Genomic DNA, 15,888 nt, shown 5'->3' on the forward strand with positions numbered 1-15,888 from the left:
TGCTGCAGGATTTGAAAATGGGTTTGAAGTGATTGGGGCTGGACGGTAATGTTTAGGGTAGGTCACAGGAACACGTAATAAAATCATTCAGAAAAGAGTGATGATTTCTTTCTCACTTGTCCGTTTGCAATCCGTTTTGTGCAGCAGCTATTAAAGGATCTGTATAGTCTTAAAGCAGGGGTCTCAAACTCGGCTGGGTGTATGGGCCGCACAGAGAAAAAAAAATAATAATTTGGGGGGCCGCATTCTTTGCAGGACAAATTGACATTTTTATTGGTACCATATTTTTATTTTTTTTTACATACCTTTTGGATCACTGATTTTGAACATTTTTCACTTGTTCATTATAACAAATGTGCATATTCTTTGTTTAAATATATATATATATATATATATAAAAAAAAACATTTTTGATGGTAAAAAAAAATGTCATGCCTTATTTTGAATTTTTCATTTTTTTTTTTAACATTTTATCCCTTTCTTGTAACTTGTGTTACAATTAGCACCATATAATAATTTTCTCCAACATCTTTTAGTAATGTTCCCCATCTTGTTGATATGTGGCCATCCTTGTCCCCTTGTAGTTTTGTGCCCCATCCTACAGTAATGTGCCCATCCTTGTCCGCATCTTATAATGTTCCCATCCTATAGTAATGTCTACAGCCTTGTCCCCATTCTATAGTAACATCTCCAGCCTTGTCCCCATTCTATAGTAAAATCTCCAGCCTTGTCCTCATCCTATAGTTATGTGCCCACCTTATCCCTATCCTATAGTTATGTGCCCACCTTATCCCTATCCTATAGTAATGTGCCCACCTTGTCCCTATCCTATAGTAATGTTCCCAGCCGTATCCCCATCCTATAGTAATGTGCCCATCATTGTCCCCATCCAATAGTACTGTCCCCAGCCTTGTCTCATCCCATAGTAATGTGCCCACTTTGTCCCTATCCTATAGTAGTTTTACCATATAGTGTACTGGAAAACAGCAAAAAAATTTCAAGTGTGGAAAAACTGCAAAAACAGTGTGATCGCACAATAGTTTTTAGACACCAAACATAAGTTTACTTGTATCTAAGAGGTTAAAAATATTCACAAGTGTGTCCAAAAAAAGTGGAGCATGTTTTGCGTAATTTTACAAAGCCCATAGCGTTCTCATTTTTCGGAATCTATGGCTCAGTGATGGCTTATTTTTTGCGTCTCGAGCTGATGTTTTTAATGGTACCATTTTTGTGTAGATGCTACATTTTGATCGCCTGTTATTGCATTTTGAGCAAAATTTGTGGCGACCAAAAATGTTGGCGTTTGGAATTTTTTTTGCCGCTACGCCGTTTATCTATCAGATTAATTGATTTTATATTTTAATAGATCGGGTATTTCTAACAGCGGCGATACCAAATATGTGTATTTTTTATTTTTTTAACCCTTTACTTTTCAATAAGGCGAAAGGGCAGTGATTTGAACCTTTACTTTTTTTTAAATTTTTTAAAACTTTTTTTAACTTTTTATTTTACTAGTCCCCTTAGGGGGCTATATGGATCAGCAATCTGATTGCTCTGCCATATCTCCAGATCACAGCTACAGAGCTGAGATCTGCAGATATGCTGCTTTACTTTCAATGTCGGCACTATTCCGGTATTGAGAGCAAGTGACTCATGTTAGCTACAGGAGTCATCACATGACCCTGTCCTACCATGGCAACCACCGGAAGTCATGTGATCATGTCACGTGACTTCTGATGGGGGCGGAGTAAGTCATCATAATGGCTGCGCCCATATACATCTCACTGCCAGATTTTAGCAGCAAGATGTAAGAGGTTAATAGTCGCGGGTGGAAACGAATCCACTTGCGACTAGCAGCCACACGTGTCAGCTGTTGAAATAAGCTGATATGTGCGTGGATTAACCTCACACGATCCATGACGTACCCAGTACGTCATGGGTCGCTAAGGGAGTTAATGTGCTGTTCTTCACATGCGCACACACACACACACACACAAACAAAAACAAAAAAACAAAAAAAAACAAAAACATTCTTCTCACCTGTGCCCCGTTCCTGCGGCTGCCTCATCTCTGCTTCTTGCTGTCTGTAGGCCCGTGCCCCCGTTGACTATCGCGACAGGTGCCGGGCAGTAGCCACTGTCAGTGCTTTATGTCAGATGATTGTTTTGCCGGCGCTGCGCGCTCAGAGTCAAGCTCTCTGTGCACAATGTTTCAATGCAGCCGTAGCCGTCCGCCAATCAGAGGTAAGCATCTGAGGTCAGGCAGTTTCCATTGGAGGAATAGTTGTGCACAGACAGCTGGACTCAGAGCGCAGCGCCGGCAAAACATTCATCTGACATAAAGCGCAGACAATGGCTGCAACCCCTGCACCGGCCACAATAGTGAACAGGGGCACGGGCCTGGGGGCTGCACGAAGCAGCCTGAGGGGCCGAATGTTTGAAACCTCTGTCTTAAAAGAAATCTGTCACCACTTTGACCTTTTTAAACTGTTAATATGGGCATACAGGTTATAGGATGCTGAAAATAATCCATACCTTTATGTCTCATATTAAATGCCTTCTTGTGGAAAAATCACTTTTTATCACTTTATGTAAATGAGCTCTTCCAGGCTATGGGGAGGATGCTGCCTGGATGATAACTCTGCCTCCAGAGATGATTTTAAATAAAAGGGGTGTTACCAGTGTAATGTGTGATGGCCGCTCTCTGCTCTCCCTACAGAACTGTGTGTGATTATAAGGTTACTGTTCCACTTGCGATTTTCCTGTTTGAGTGCAATCCGATAAAACATCGGATTGCACTCGCACCATCGCAAAACTATGGGGCAGTGTCCATCTGCGATTGATTTCTCATGCTATAGCGGAATGAATCGCAGCATGCTGTGTTTTGCAGTGAGTCTCGGCTAATGCACCCCCATACAAGCCTATGGGTGCGTGTGAAACATCGCACTGTACTTGCATGTCATATGACTGCAGTGCGATATACGCAGAGACAGGCAGCGGAGGAGATGGGGAGAAAGTGCTCCCCCATCTTCTCCACAGCTGCGATACGATCGCAAGATCAAATCACAGTTGCATGACCCTTGGCCCACACTCGCAGTAGAGGGTTATTAGCATATCGCTTCCAATGCTCTCACATCACAAGCTATACACAAGTGGAACAGTACCCTAACTGATACTTTTGCAGGTGCCTCTCAGCTTCAGCCTCCATCTCACAGGCAGACAGTGTTGCATTGAGCCACAGCTCAGTGAGCTGCAAAAAATGTGTTTGCAAGAAGAATTTAATTTCTCCTGTTCTGTGTCAGTTATTTGTCTCACACTAGTAACACTTCTTTTATTTAAAATAATCTCTGGAGGCGGAGTTATCTTCCAGGCAGCATCGGCCCCATAGCCTGGAAGAGCTCATTTACATAAAGTGATAAAACATGATTTTTTCACAAGACATCTGATATGAGACACAAAGCTATTGATTTTTTTCAGCATTCTATAACCTGTCTGCCAATATTAATAGTTTAAAAAGGTCAAAGTGGTGACAGATTCCCTCAAAGCTACAAATCTGCAGTCACTCTATGTGACTGCAGACTTGTGAATCCTCACATTGTGCGCATTGCGCCAGGAGCAGATGGTCATGTGACAGCAAGTATGAAATATGCATACTCTCGGCACATTTTGCCAAGATGGGCATGTCCTCTTTCTTATTGCAAGTGTATAGAGCAAAGCAGGAAACAGTCTAGTTGGAATGTGCCATATCACATACTTAGCCACATGACTGCCCGATCCCGATCCTGGCACCACAGTGCACGCCCTGTGAGAATACACAAGTCTGTACTCACATAAAGTGACTGCAGTCTTGTAACTTAAGACTAACCACATTAATCATTTACGTGATTCTTTACAGTTTCCTATATTACAGCGCCAACTGGCTCTCTTCAAACAACACCTTTTCTAACTACATGTAAGTTGATGATGTCTCTACATCATTCACAAAGTGCCCGAAGTCTGGCGCCTGTGCAGTGGAATCACCGACTGTTCAATAGGGCACACTGAGGTGCACATGCGCAGGTCTCTGACTCCACTGCGAAGGCACAAGTATTCTCTGGTGCTAGGCAATTTACATGCAGCGTGTGACAAGTATGAAATGCTTTTTCTGACATATGCATGGAATGTCGGAGGATAAAAAGGGGTTCAAAGAACACAATTCACATGGTCTTAAAGGTGATGGGCATTGTTTATCAGTGAAAAATTTGGTAGTAGTACTAGCATAGCAGACACAGGGGCCTTCATCGACCCCCTAGCTACTATTACAACCTGTCAGCATTTGGCAATGTTGCTAGGCAAACGACAATCTAGTGACATAAGGTCCTTTTCTTAAAGTTTAGATTTCATAGTTGCACTAACTGTAAAGGCTGCTTTACACGGTACGACCGATTGTGCAATTTCACATTCGATCGTACCCGCCCCCGTCCTTTTTGCGTCACGGGCAAATCGCTGCCCGTGTCGCACAAAGGCAGTAACCCCCGTCACACGTACTTACCTGCCGGACGACCTAGCTGTGGACGGCGAACGTCCACTTCCTGGAGTGGGAGGGACGTTCGGCGTCACAGCGACGTCACACGGGCGCCGGCCAATGGAAGCGGAGGGGCGGAGATGAGCAGGACATAAACATCCCGCCCACCTCCTTCCTTCACATAGCCGGCGGTGGCCGCGTGACGCAGGTGAGCTGCTGTTCATCGTTCCCGGGGTGTCACACGGAGCGACGTGTGCTCCCCCGGAAACGATGAACAACTAAATTAAACGATATTATGGAACCTAGTGAGCAGTACACGACTCACGATTTGTGAGCGATACTGCGTCGCTAGGAGGTGTCACACAGGCCGGCATCGCCAGCGATGCCGGATGTGCGTCACAAAAACCGTGACCCCGACGATCTATCGCACGATAGATTGTCTGGTGTAAAGCAGCCTTAATGCTCGTGGGTGCAAGCAGAATGGCCCAACTGTGTCGCAGCACCAGCTCAACCTGAGGGAACGTAACTGACTAACGGGTCTTCGCCAGAGCCTCTGATGGTGAGGTTAGGCTACTCAAGGAGACACAATACTGTGACAGCTGACCCTAGTGGTTGGGGGTATGGATACTGTCAGTCTCTAATATAGTCAGGTGCAGTCTGGACAGCTGGTGTGTACAGGTGCTGCTGGTACAGCTGATGGGCAGGTATAGTAGATGCAGCTGGGACAGCAACTACTGACGAGTGTAGAAGTTTTGGCTAGTACAGCAGGCACAGATAGTACAGCGCTTGCAGCAGGTACAACGGGTACAAGAGAAATATCGGGCACGGCTGGTATAGACAGGTTCAGCAAGTACAAAGGATACTTGGGTACAGATACATGTTAGAACATACAGCAAAAGACTTAAGAAAATGGGAATGGACCTGACAGCTATCAACGCGTCTTTAAGGATAAACCATGTTGCCCAGGCACCTCCCACAAGGGGAGGATGCCCCAAATACCTAATGCCATCCAGCCACAGGCTGAGAGGTGCTTCAGGGTTAGGCGCGCTGGCCCTTTAAGAATAGGTGTGCGCAGCCCAAGTGTGCTCCCAGGAGATTTGTACGGCATGCGCAGATCCTGGGAACTGGCAGCAGGTACTGGGGACACATAAGCTGCCATGGCCAGGAGGGCGAGTGTGCCTGCGTGCCCGCCGGGGACGCAAGTAACGGAGTTATACTAACTGTGACATCCAAGCAATTATACTAACATAACTAGTTGCAGTCAGGTGTATACAGTATATGTTCATTCATGTATATTACATGTTGCCAAGGGGTTAGAAGACATTTTCTGGTCAGTAGGGATATTTTCATCTGCAACTTGGCCTAATCAAAATCACAATCAAAACTTCCAATATGAAGTCATGAAAATGATCTATTATTATGATAATTAATAACTGGATGAACGATAATTACATCAGAAAGTTATGATAGTCATCATTAGAAGAAAACAAGAAATGTTTTCTACGAATATAAGCTGATCCAAAATATAGTGGACTTTTATCCCAATGATATGTGATAGAATTCGCATGTTTTGCTACAAGTTAGACACTATCTATTACATACATTAAAGGTGGTGTCACACATAGCGACGCAGCAGCGATCACGACCAGCCATCTGACCTTATCAGGATCGCTGCTGTGTCGTTACATGGTCACTGGTGAGCTGTCAAACAGGCAGATCTCACCAGCGACCAGTGACCAGCCCCCAGCTAGCAGCAACGCGTGGAAGCGTAACGTAGGTAAATATCGAGTAACCAAGGAAAGCACTTCTCTTGGTTACCCGATATTTACCTTAGTTACTAGCGTCCGCCGCTCTCACGCTGCCAGTGCCGGATCCCTGTTCCCTGCACTCTTTGCCAGAGTACACATCGGGTTAATTACCCGATGTGTACTCCAGCTACGTATGCAGGGAACAGGGAGCCGGCACTGACAGCGTGAGAGCGGCGGATGCTAGTAACTAAGGTAAATATCGGGTAACAAAGGAAAGGGCTTCTTGGTTACCCGATGTTTACCGTGGTTACAGCTTACCGCAGGCTGCCAGACGCCGGCTCCCTGCTCCCTGCTCTCTTCAGTTCGTCGCTCTCTCGCTGTCACACACAGCGATGTGTGCTTCACAGCGGGAGAGCAACGTCCAAAAAATGAAGCAGGACATTCAGCAGCGACCGGCGACCTCACAACAGGGGCCAGGTCGTTGCTGGATGTCACACACAGCGACCGCAACGGGACATCGCTGCTACGTCACAGAAAATGGTGACTTAGCAGCGACGTCGTTGTCGTCGTCGCTATGTGTGACACCACCTTAATTCCTTGTTGATTTACATTAGGCCATTAATTTACACCTAAACACTGGTGCACTCAATCAATTTGTCAACACAACATAGGACCTGTACTGTGATTGCTATGTCTGGTGTGTTGATGCTCATTATTTCCTTAGTGGGCTCCCCCCTTCCTTATGACTTATGGGCCCGGTGCAGTTGCACTGGCTGCACTGGTGGTATGTCTTCCTCTGACAGAATGGGATAATGGTGTCGGCTACGCCATTACACACGTCCTAAAAAAAATTGCAGGCTGTGCATTATACATTTTTTTGTTTAATAATGAAAACCTATAAAAGATACATTCCCTTGTATAGCTATATAGAGGCATGCACTGGGGGTATACACTAGGAGTATTTCCCACATATACTATGAAGTAATGTGAACACAAAAATATACTTACTGAGATCGTCTGGTCTGTGGATGGTGCAGAACTCAATACAGTGAATGGAGATGGAAGCTGCGCGCTTGTTTCCTGTTGTAAACCAAAGTCGCCGCCTGATGCAGCTCCAAACAATGTACCTATTGGGGCGCTTTGGGGAATACTCATTTCTAATTTAGACAATTCTTTAACTTTTTTCAACTTTCGCTAAAACAAAAAAACAATTAATTTAATGAACATTATTTCTGTAATCCAGGCAAGCTGAGCATATGCTATACAAGAGAATGATAACTGTGATTTGCATGACAAATACATTTTGTATAGAAATATTAAAGGGAGCCTTTCAAGTCCAGAGAGGCTATTTACCTTGCATATATTACATTAACATTCAGGCAGGGCTGTGGAGTCGGAGCTCATTTTGGTGGAGTCGGAGTCGGTATAAAATGGACCGACTCCGACTCCTAAAATATATAATAAATTGGGGACAGTAGTTGAATGCAGAATGTGATGAATATTTTTTCATAGGAATTTGGGAAAGTTATGAAATCTCCTATAAATGTCTGTACTATTCCTGATCTAAGGCTGCAGTCACACACAGCGTTTGTTTTTTGAGGATACGTCTTTCAGCTGCAAAAGCAGATCAGCTTTTTAAAAAAAACGCATCACCTGGAAGGTTTTTGAGCTCATAAATAATGCTTTCAATAGCAAAAGCAGATGAGAAAAACACCACAAACTGACTGCTCATTCTTTGTGAGGATCCGCTTTTGAGGCCAAAAACGGATCCTCACAAAACAATGCTTCAAACATAAGTACAATTAAACTGATGAATGAGAGTAATGGACAACAGCTAGAAGAAAATTTAGGATTCAGTATGTGTGAGATGGAGCCACAGTGCTGTTCATGTAACTGAGGAGCAAACAGATATTACAACAGAAGAACAGCAAAATGATACTTTAGAATTAGATGATCTTGTTGAAGCTGCTTCAAAACACTTTCATATTCATCACATGCGTTGTGTTGAGCACACGCTGCAGCTGACAATAAGAGATAGTCTGCAAGAGGGACACGCTGGAAATCTGATTGGAAAAGTGAGGAAATTGGTTATTGCTGCCAGAACCCCTAAAATTGATTCCATCTTGAAGAGACGTGCTGGGAAAGGGGCAATTGTCGATCAAGCCACTCGGTGTGGCAGCACTTATTTAATGATTGAGCGATTCCTGGAACTAAAACTTTTTCTTATAGATATGGCGAACCCTCAGGTAACCCTAAATGAAGGTCAATGGACACAGGTGGCTGAATTGAAGGAATTGCTTAATCACCCATGTACCGTCACTAAAAATTACAAGCTGAGGATTTAACTCCTGGCATTTTCATAAGGGAGTGCAAGAACTTGCTATTTTGCCTGTCCCAGAGGAGGTTTAATCGCATATGGCATTTCTGCTTCAATGAAATGGAGAGAGACACAGCTATTGGAAAAAAAAATTCTTCTGGCAGCTGTTTATGTGGACTCAAGTCATCGTATACTGCTTGATGATCAACAGCTTACTAAAGGAAAAGAAGCTCTGACTGAGGTAGCAGTTAGGATGAGTGGCCTACAGGACTGCCAGTCGCAAGAGGACTTGGGTCCTGACAGTGCTACTGCTGCCATATCTTCATCCTCATCAGATGAGGAGTTTAACTTTGACAAGTATTTGGATGACATGGAGCAGGCAAAGCGTTGCCGCAAGGAAAAACATTTCACTCCGTCTCCTATAGCAGCAGATTGACCATATTTCAGCAAAATTTTTCACTTGCTCTCAAATAATAGAAAAATTCAACCGTTCATCAAAACTGACTGTGCATGAGGCAATTCCTTTATAAAAACGGAAATTGTTAGAGATGCTGCCCATGTGGTTACGGCTTTGCCTCCAACCCAAGTTAGTGTAGAGAGGTTGTTCTCTAGCCTTAAAATTATTAGGTCAGATTTGAGGTCATCTATGAAGGAGGATCTAATGGAGACAATTCTATTTCTTAGAACAAATTCATAGACTGCACAAATATGTTTGTTGAAAACTGTTTTTTGACACTTACATAGTTTATTCCATAGTGTCATATATATATACTAGCTGTAGTACCCGGGCGTTGCCCGAGATAGTAACTGTCTCTCTCCCAGTCTCTGTCTGTGTGTCGCTGTCTATCTGTCTCTCTGTCTGTCTCTTTCCTTGTCTGTCTGTGTCTATGTCTGTCTGTCTGTTTCTATCTCACTGTCTGTATTTGTATCAGTCTATCTGTCTCCATCTCTGTGTCTGTCTGTCTGTCTCTATCTCTGTGTCTATCTCTATGTGTGTGTCTGTCTGTCTCTCTTTCCCCGTCTGTGTCTGTCTAGGCCTCTCTCTTTCCAGGTCTGTCTCTTTGCCCGGCTGTCTCTTTGCCCGGCTGTATCTTTGCCCGGCTGTCTCTTTGCCCGGCTGTCTCTTTCCCTGGCTGTCTATTTCCACGTCTGTCTCTGTCTGTCTGTCTTTTTCTGTCTCTCACTATCCGTCTCCCTACCGACATCTTATTACCTCACACATAAGCTTCTTATACTAACAGTTTATTTTGTTCCTATAGCAACCACTGACAATTACTATTAGTATGTTACGTCACCACCGGAGTCCGCTCCATCGACTTCTGCTCCGATCGCCAGGCGACGCCGTGTTCCTGTCTTGGATGGTGCTGGTGATAGGAGAGGAGTCGATGCCAGCGGCGCCGGTGGGCGCAGGCTCCGTTCATCCACTGGTCTGGGTTTCATGGGGATCTGCAGTGCCACTGGCTGACTGTAGGTGGAGGATGACTCCCAGCTGAGGTACCATCATTCAGCTACAGCCTATTGGAAGACACCACACCCTTTTTAATTCCCCTCCTGTCTGCTGACCTATGCCAGAGATAGTTCTGAGAATTCTGGCTCCTGTTTTGTCCTGTGATTTTGTGTGCTGATTACCGCTTGTTTCCTGACTACCCTCCTGCCTGCTGTTTTTGTACCTCGCTGCCCGTTCCGGTTTTGACCTCTGCTTGTTTCTGATTACGTCTTTGCCTGCCGATTCTGTCCTTGTTCCGCAATTCCTGGTTTGACCCTGCCTGACGACTACTCTCTCAGACTGCAGCCTTCCACAGGTAGTGATCTCCAGGGCCATGTGTAATTCCAAATCCCTGTATAGGGGTTAAAGGGTTTCAGGGTTCTGGGGGTCCTGCTTGGCGAGTGGCTTCCCTCTAGCCTGTCCATTACAGCCCGTCTGAGTCTGTTGATCCAGGCAGGCGTTAAATTATCTCTGGCCCATCTAACACACACACAAAAAAAAAAATGGATTCTCTCCATATTGTGTTAAACCAGGTGCACACCCTGTCTGGCCTTGTTCAAGTACTTGCACAACAAGTACAAGAGCTCAAGTCTGCTCAGGTTCAAGCCCCTGCAGCACCTACCTCAGCATGTTCAGAGTCCTGTAAACTTCAAGGGAGAAGATCACGTTATGGAGCCAATCGTGGAGAGCCTGGATCTCCGAGGCAATTGCTTCCAAAGGAGCAGCAACAGTGCCTCAGTGAGCCCCAGGATTCTCACTCAGGCGCCCAGGTACTTCCTGCAGACCCTATGAGGTTAATGTTACCTGTCCTATTGTCTCACCAGGGAAAATCTTTACGGCTGCAGGCCTTTGTTGATTGTGGCTCTGCCCCTAATTTCATAGACACTATTGTAGCAAAAGAGCTGGGTTTGACTTTGCTAAGGCTGAATGCACCTATTAGAATATCTGCTATTGATAGCACCCCTCTCACTCAGGGTGTGGTTACTTTTGTAACTCCAGAGATCTCCATGCTGGTTGGTGCTCTGCATGTAGAATCTGCATCATTTTTTGTTCTTGAGAATCTGATGTCATCAGTGGTATTGGGCATGCCATGGCTGCGCAAACATAACCCGGTCATAGACTGGCACCAGGGTGAGATTGTGCGCTGGAGCCCTGAATGTCAGGAGACGTGTATGTCTTTATGTATTAACATGACTAGAGCTGAACCTATCTTCATATCTCATGCATTCAGTGATTTTGCTGATGTGTTTTCTGTTTCTGGCTCTGAAAAATTACCTCCACACAGAGATTATGACTGCCCCATAGATTTGGTCCAGAATACCCAAGACCAAGCTCCTGAAACTACTCCTGACCGTAAACTGTTTGTCACCCCCCCACTTCGCCTACGGGTACTCCAGGAATCCCACAATTCTGTGCTGGCAGGTCACCCTGGTATTGGCAATACCCTTCAACTAGTAACCAGGTATTTTTGGTGGCCAACCATTGCAAAGGATTGTAAGGAATTTGTACTGTCTTGTGAAACTTGTGCTCGAGCCAAGGCACCCCGTACCCACCCCGCCGGATTTCTCCAGTCCCTACCTACTCCAGCAAGCCCTTGGACCCACCTCTCCATGGACTTCATCACTGACCTTCCACCCTCAGAAGGGAAGATTTGTATCTGGGTAGTAGTGGATAGATTTAGCAAACAGTGTCATTTTGTTCCTCTGTCTGGATTACCTAATGCTGAAACTCTTAGCAAGTTGTTCATTAGGCATATTGTGCAGTTACACGGGGTTCCGGAAAATATTGTTTCTGACCGAGGAACACAATTTGTCTCGAAAATCTGGAGGGCGTTCTGTAAAAAGATCAATATAGAATTATCTTTTTCACCACATTTTTTACACCACACCCTTTTTAATTAATTAATTAGTTCTCCGGCTGGGTTCGCGGTGCACAGGATGTTAGTTCACCCCTCGGCTACTTCTAGTTGTGTTGGTTAGTAAGGGGATGGCGGCCAGATTAGTTGCCAATGCTCTTGTCACCTTTTGCCAAAGATTTGTGGTGGTCTTCCATGGTTCCGGATCATACCTGTGTAATTCCAAATCCCTGTATAGGGGATAAAGGGTTTCAGGGTTCTGGGGGTCTTGCTTGGCGAGTGGCTTCCCTCTAGCCTGTCCATTACAGCCCGTCTGAGTCTGTTGATCCAGGCAGGCGTTACATAATAACTGCAGCTCCCACCTCCATTCAGTTTAATGGAGGCACGATTTTGGAGAGTAACTGTAAAGTGCAGGGCTAAATTTTCCCGTCAAAACAGTCTATGATGTTCCCTGAGTCACATGAGGCGTCTGTGCAAAATTTCGTGATTATAAATGCGACGGAAATTCCTTTAGCGGACATACATACATAGTTTCATAGTTTTTAAGGTTGAAGGGGGACTCTAAGGGGCACTTTGCACACTGCGACATCGCAGGTGCGATGTCGGTGGGGTCAAATTGAAAATGACGCACTTCCGGCATCGCATGCGACATCGCAGTGTGTAAAGCCTGGATGATACGATTAACGAGCGCAAAAGCGTCGTAATCGTATCATCGGTGCAGCGTCGGCGTAATCCATGATTACGCTGACGCGACGGTCCGATGTTGTTCCTCGCTCCTGCGGCAGCACACATCGCTGTGTGTGAAGTCGCAGGAGCGAGGAACGTCTCCTACCGGCCTCACTGCGGCTTCCGTAGGATATGCGGAAGGAAGGAGGTGGGCAGGATGTTTACATCCTGCTCATCTCCGCCCCTCCGCTCTGATTGGCCGGCTGCCGTGTGACGTCGCAGTGACGCCGCACGACCCGCCCCCTTAACAAGGAGGCGGGTCGCCGGCCACAGGGACGTCGCACGGCAGGTGAGTGTGTGTGTGAAGCTGGCGTAGCGATAACTTTCGCTTCGCCAGCTATCACCACATATCGCTGCTGCGACGGGGGCGGGGACTATCGCACTCGGCATCGCAGCATCGGCCTGCGATGTCTTAGTGTGCAAACCCCGCCTAAGTCCATCTAGTTCAACCCGTAGCCTAACATGTTGATCCAGAGGAAGGCAAAAAAACCCCAATGTGTCAAACAGCTCCAATGGGGAAAAAAATTCCTTCCTGACTCCACATACGGCAATCAGACTAGTTCCCTGGATCAACACCCTGTCATAAAATCTAATATACATACTGGTAATATTATATTTTTCAAGAAAGGCGTCCAGGCTCTGCTTAAATGTTAGTAGTGAATCACTCATTACAACATCATGCGGCAGAGAGTTCCATAGTCTCACTGCTCGTACAGTAAAGAATCCTCGTCTGTGACCATGATTAAACCTTTTTTCCTCAAGACGTAGCGGATGCTCCCGTGTTCCAGTCGCAGGCCTAGGTGTAAAGAGATCTTTGGAAAGGTCTCTGTACTGTCCCGTCATATGTTTATACACACACATACACTCAGCTTTATATATAATATATATATATATATATAAAATATATATATATATATATATATATATATATACACACACACTAGAAGGTGGCCCGATTCTAACGCATCGGGTATTATTATTATTATTATTATTTATTATTATAGCGCCATTTATTCCATGGCGCTTTACAAGTGAAAGAGGGTATATGTACAACAATCATTAACAGTACAAGACAGACTGGTATAGGAGGAGAGAGGACCCTGCCCGCGAGGGCTCACAGTCTACAGGGAATGGGTGATGGTACAATAGGTGAGGACAGAGCTGGTTGCGCAGTGGTCTAATGGGCTGAGGGCTATTGTAGGTTGTAGGCTTGTTGGAAGAGGTGGGTCTTGAGGTTCCTCTTGAAGCTTTCCATGGTAGTGGAGAGTCTGATGTGCTGAGGTAGAGCGTTCCAGAGTATGGGGGATGCACGGGAGAAATCTTGTACACGATTGTGGGAAGAGGAGATAAGAGAGGAGCAGAGAAGGAGATCTTGTGAGGATCTAAGGTTGCATGCAGGTAGGTACTGGGAGACTAGGTCACAGATGTAGGGAGGAGACAGGTTGTGCATGGCTTTGTATGTCATGGTTAATGTTTTGAACTGGAGTCGTTGGGCGATGGGAAGCCAGTGAAGGGATTGGCAGAGTGGCGAGGCTGGGGAGTAGCGAGGGGAGAGGTGGATTAAGCGGGCTGCAGAGTTTAGGATAGATTGGAGGGGTGCAAGAGTGTTGGAAGGGAGGCCAGAGAGCAGGAGGTTGCAGTAGTCGAGGCGGGAGATGATGAGGGCATGCACTAATGTTTTTGCAGATTCTTGGTTAAGAAAAGCACGGATCCGGGAGATATTTTTGAGTTGTAATCGGCATGAGTTGAAGAGGGCTTGGATGTGTGGCTTGAAGGATAGAGCAGAGTCAAGGGTCACTCCAAGGCAACGAGCTTGTGAGACTGGGGTGAGTGAGCAACCATCAAGTTTGATGGAAAGGCTTGTTGGAGGAGATGAGTGAGGAGGAGGAAAGACAATAAACTCTGTTTTGTCCATGTTAAGTTTTAGGAATCGTGCAGAGAAGAAGGATGAAATAGCAGACAAACATTGTGGTATTTTGGTTAGTAGAGAGGTAATGTCAGGTCCAGAGAGGTAGATCTGTGTGTCATCGGCATAGAGATGATACTGGAAGCCGTGGGACTCTATGAGCTGTCCCAAGCCGAAGGTATAGATGGAGAACAGCAGGGGTCCAAGAACTGAGCCTTGAGGGACACCGACAGATAGGGGGCAAGATGAGGAAGTGGTGTGAGAATGGGAGACGCTGAAAGTTCGGTCGGTTAGGTATGAGGAGATCCAAGATAGGGCCAAGTCTGTGATGCCCAGAGATGAGAGAATCTGTAGTAGGAGGGAATGGTCTACTGTGTCGAAGGCAGAGGACAGGTCCAGTAGGAGGAGGATAGAGTAGTGTCGCTTGGCTTTGGCGGTTAGTAGATCATTGGTGACTTTGGTTAGGGCAGTTTCGGTAGAATGATGTGGTCGGAAGCCAGATTGAAGCCGGTCAAAGAGGGAGCAGGAGGAGAGGTATGAGGACAATTCAAGATGGACATGCTGTTCCAGTAGTTTTGAGGCGTAGGGGAGAAGGGATATGGGGCGATAGTTTGACACAGAGGATGGGTCAAGGGAGGGCTTTTTGAGGATGGGTGTAATAGAGGCATGTTTAAAGCATGAAGGGAATACACCACTTGCTAGTGATAGGTTGAAGAGATGGGTTAGGGCTGGGATGAGGACTGCGGTGATGTTGGGGATGAGGTGCGATGGGAGCGGGTCCAGTGCACAGGTGGTTAGATGTGATCTTGAGAGTAGAGTGGAGAGATTGTTTTCTGTCATGGTGGAGAAGCTGGATTTGGAGGAGGAGGGATGAGTAGCTATGATGAGGGGCTGTGGTGATTGTGGGCCAAAGCTTGCTCTGATGTTGTCAATCTTCCGCTTGAAGAAAGAGGCAAAGTCTTCAGCTGAGATGAGAGGAGAGGGAGGTGGTGCCGGAGGACGGAGGAGAGAATTGAAAGTGTTGAATAGCTGTTTAGGGTTGTGAGAGAAAGAAGATATGAGGGATGAGAAGTAGGTTTGTTTTGCAGCAGTGAGTGTGGACTTGAAAGTGGTCAGGGACTCTTTATATGCAATGAAGTGCTCAGTGGAATGAGACCTCTTCCATCTGCGCTCAGCAATTCTGGAAGCCCGTCTAAGTTCTTTAGTCTGCCTTGTGTGCCAGGGTTGCCTGTTGATTGTGCGGGTTTTGGTGTGTGTGAGGGGGGCAGCTGATTCGAGAGCTGAAGAGATTGTAGTGTTGTATAAAGTTGCAGCGGCATCTGCATCATGTAGAAATGCGATGTCTGT

At 45.8% G+C, this 15,888-nt stretch overlaps 1 protein-coding gene across 7 annotated transcripts in view; it reads right to left on the minus strand.

Moving 5' to 3' along the window:
* Window positions 1-15,888, minus strand: part of PARP4 (poly(ADP-ribose) polymerase family member 4) — a 354,633-nt gene that overhangs the window by 106,383 nt on the left and 232,362 nt on the right. For all 7 annotated transcript variants that reach the window (XM_075337413.1, XM_075337414.1, XM_075337416.1 and 4 more), the window contains one exon: window positions 7,260-7,445. In XM_075337413.1, the coding sequence (XP_075193528.1) occupies window positions 7,260-7,445 (186 nt within the window). The remainder of the gene's footprint in view (window positions 1-7,259; window positions 7,446-15,888) is intronic.

The sequence above is a fragment of the Anomaloglossus baeobatrachus genome, chromosome 2 (genome assembly GCF_048569485.1).
Source record: "Anomaloglossus baeobatrachus isolate aAnoBae1 chromosome 2, aAnoBae1.hap1, whole genome shotgun sequence".
NCBI classification, from domain to species: domain Eukaryota; kingdom Metazoa; phylum Chordata; class Amphibia; order Anura; family Aromobatidae; genus Anomaloglossus; species Anomaloglossus baeobatrachus.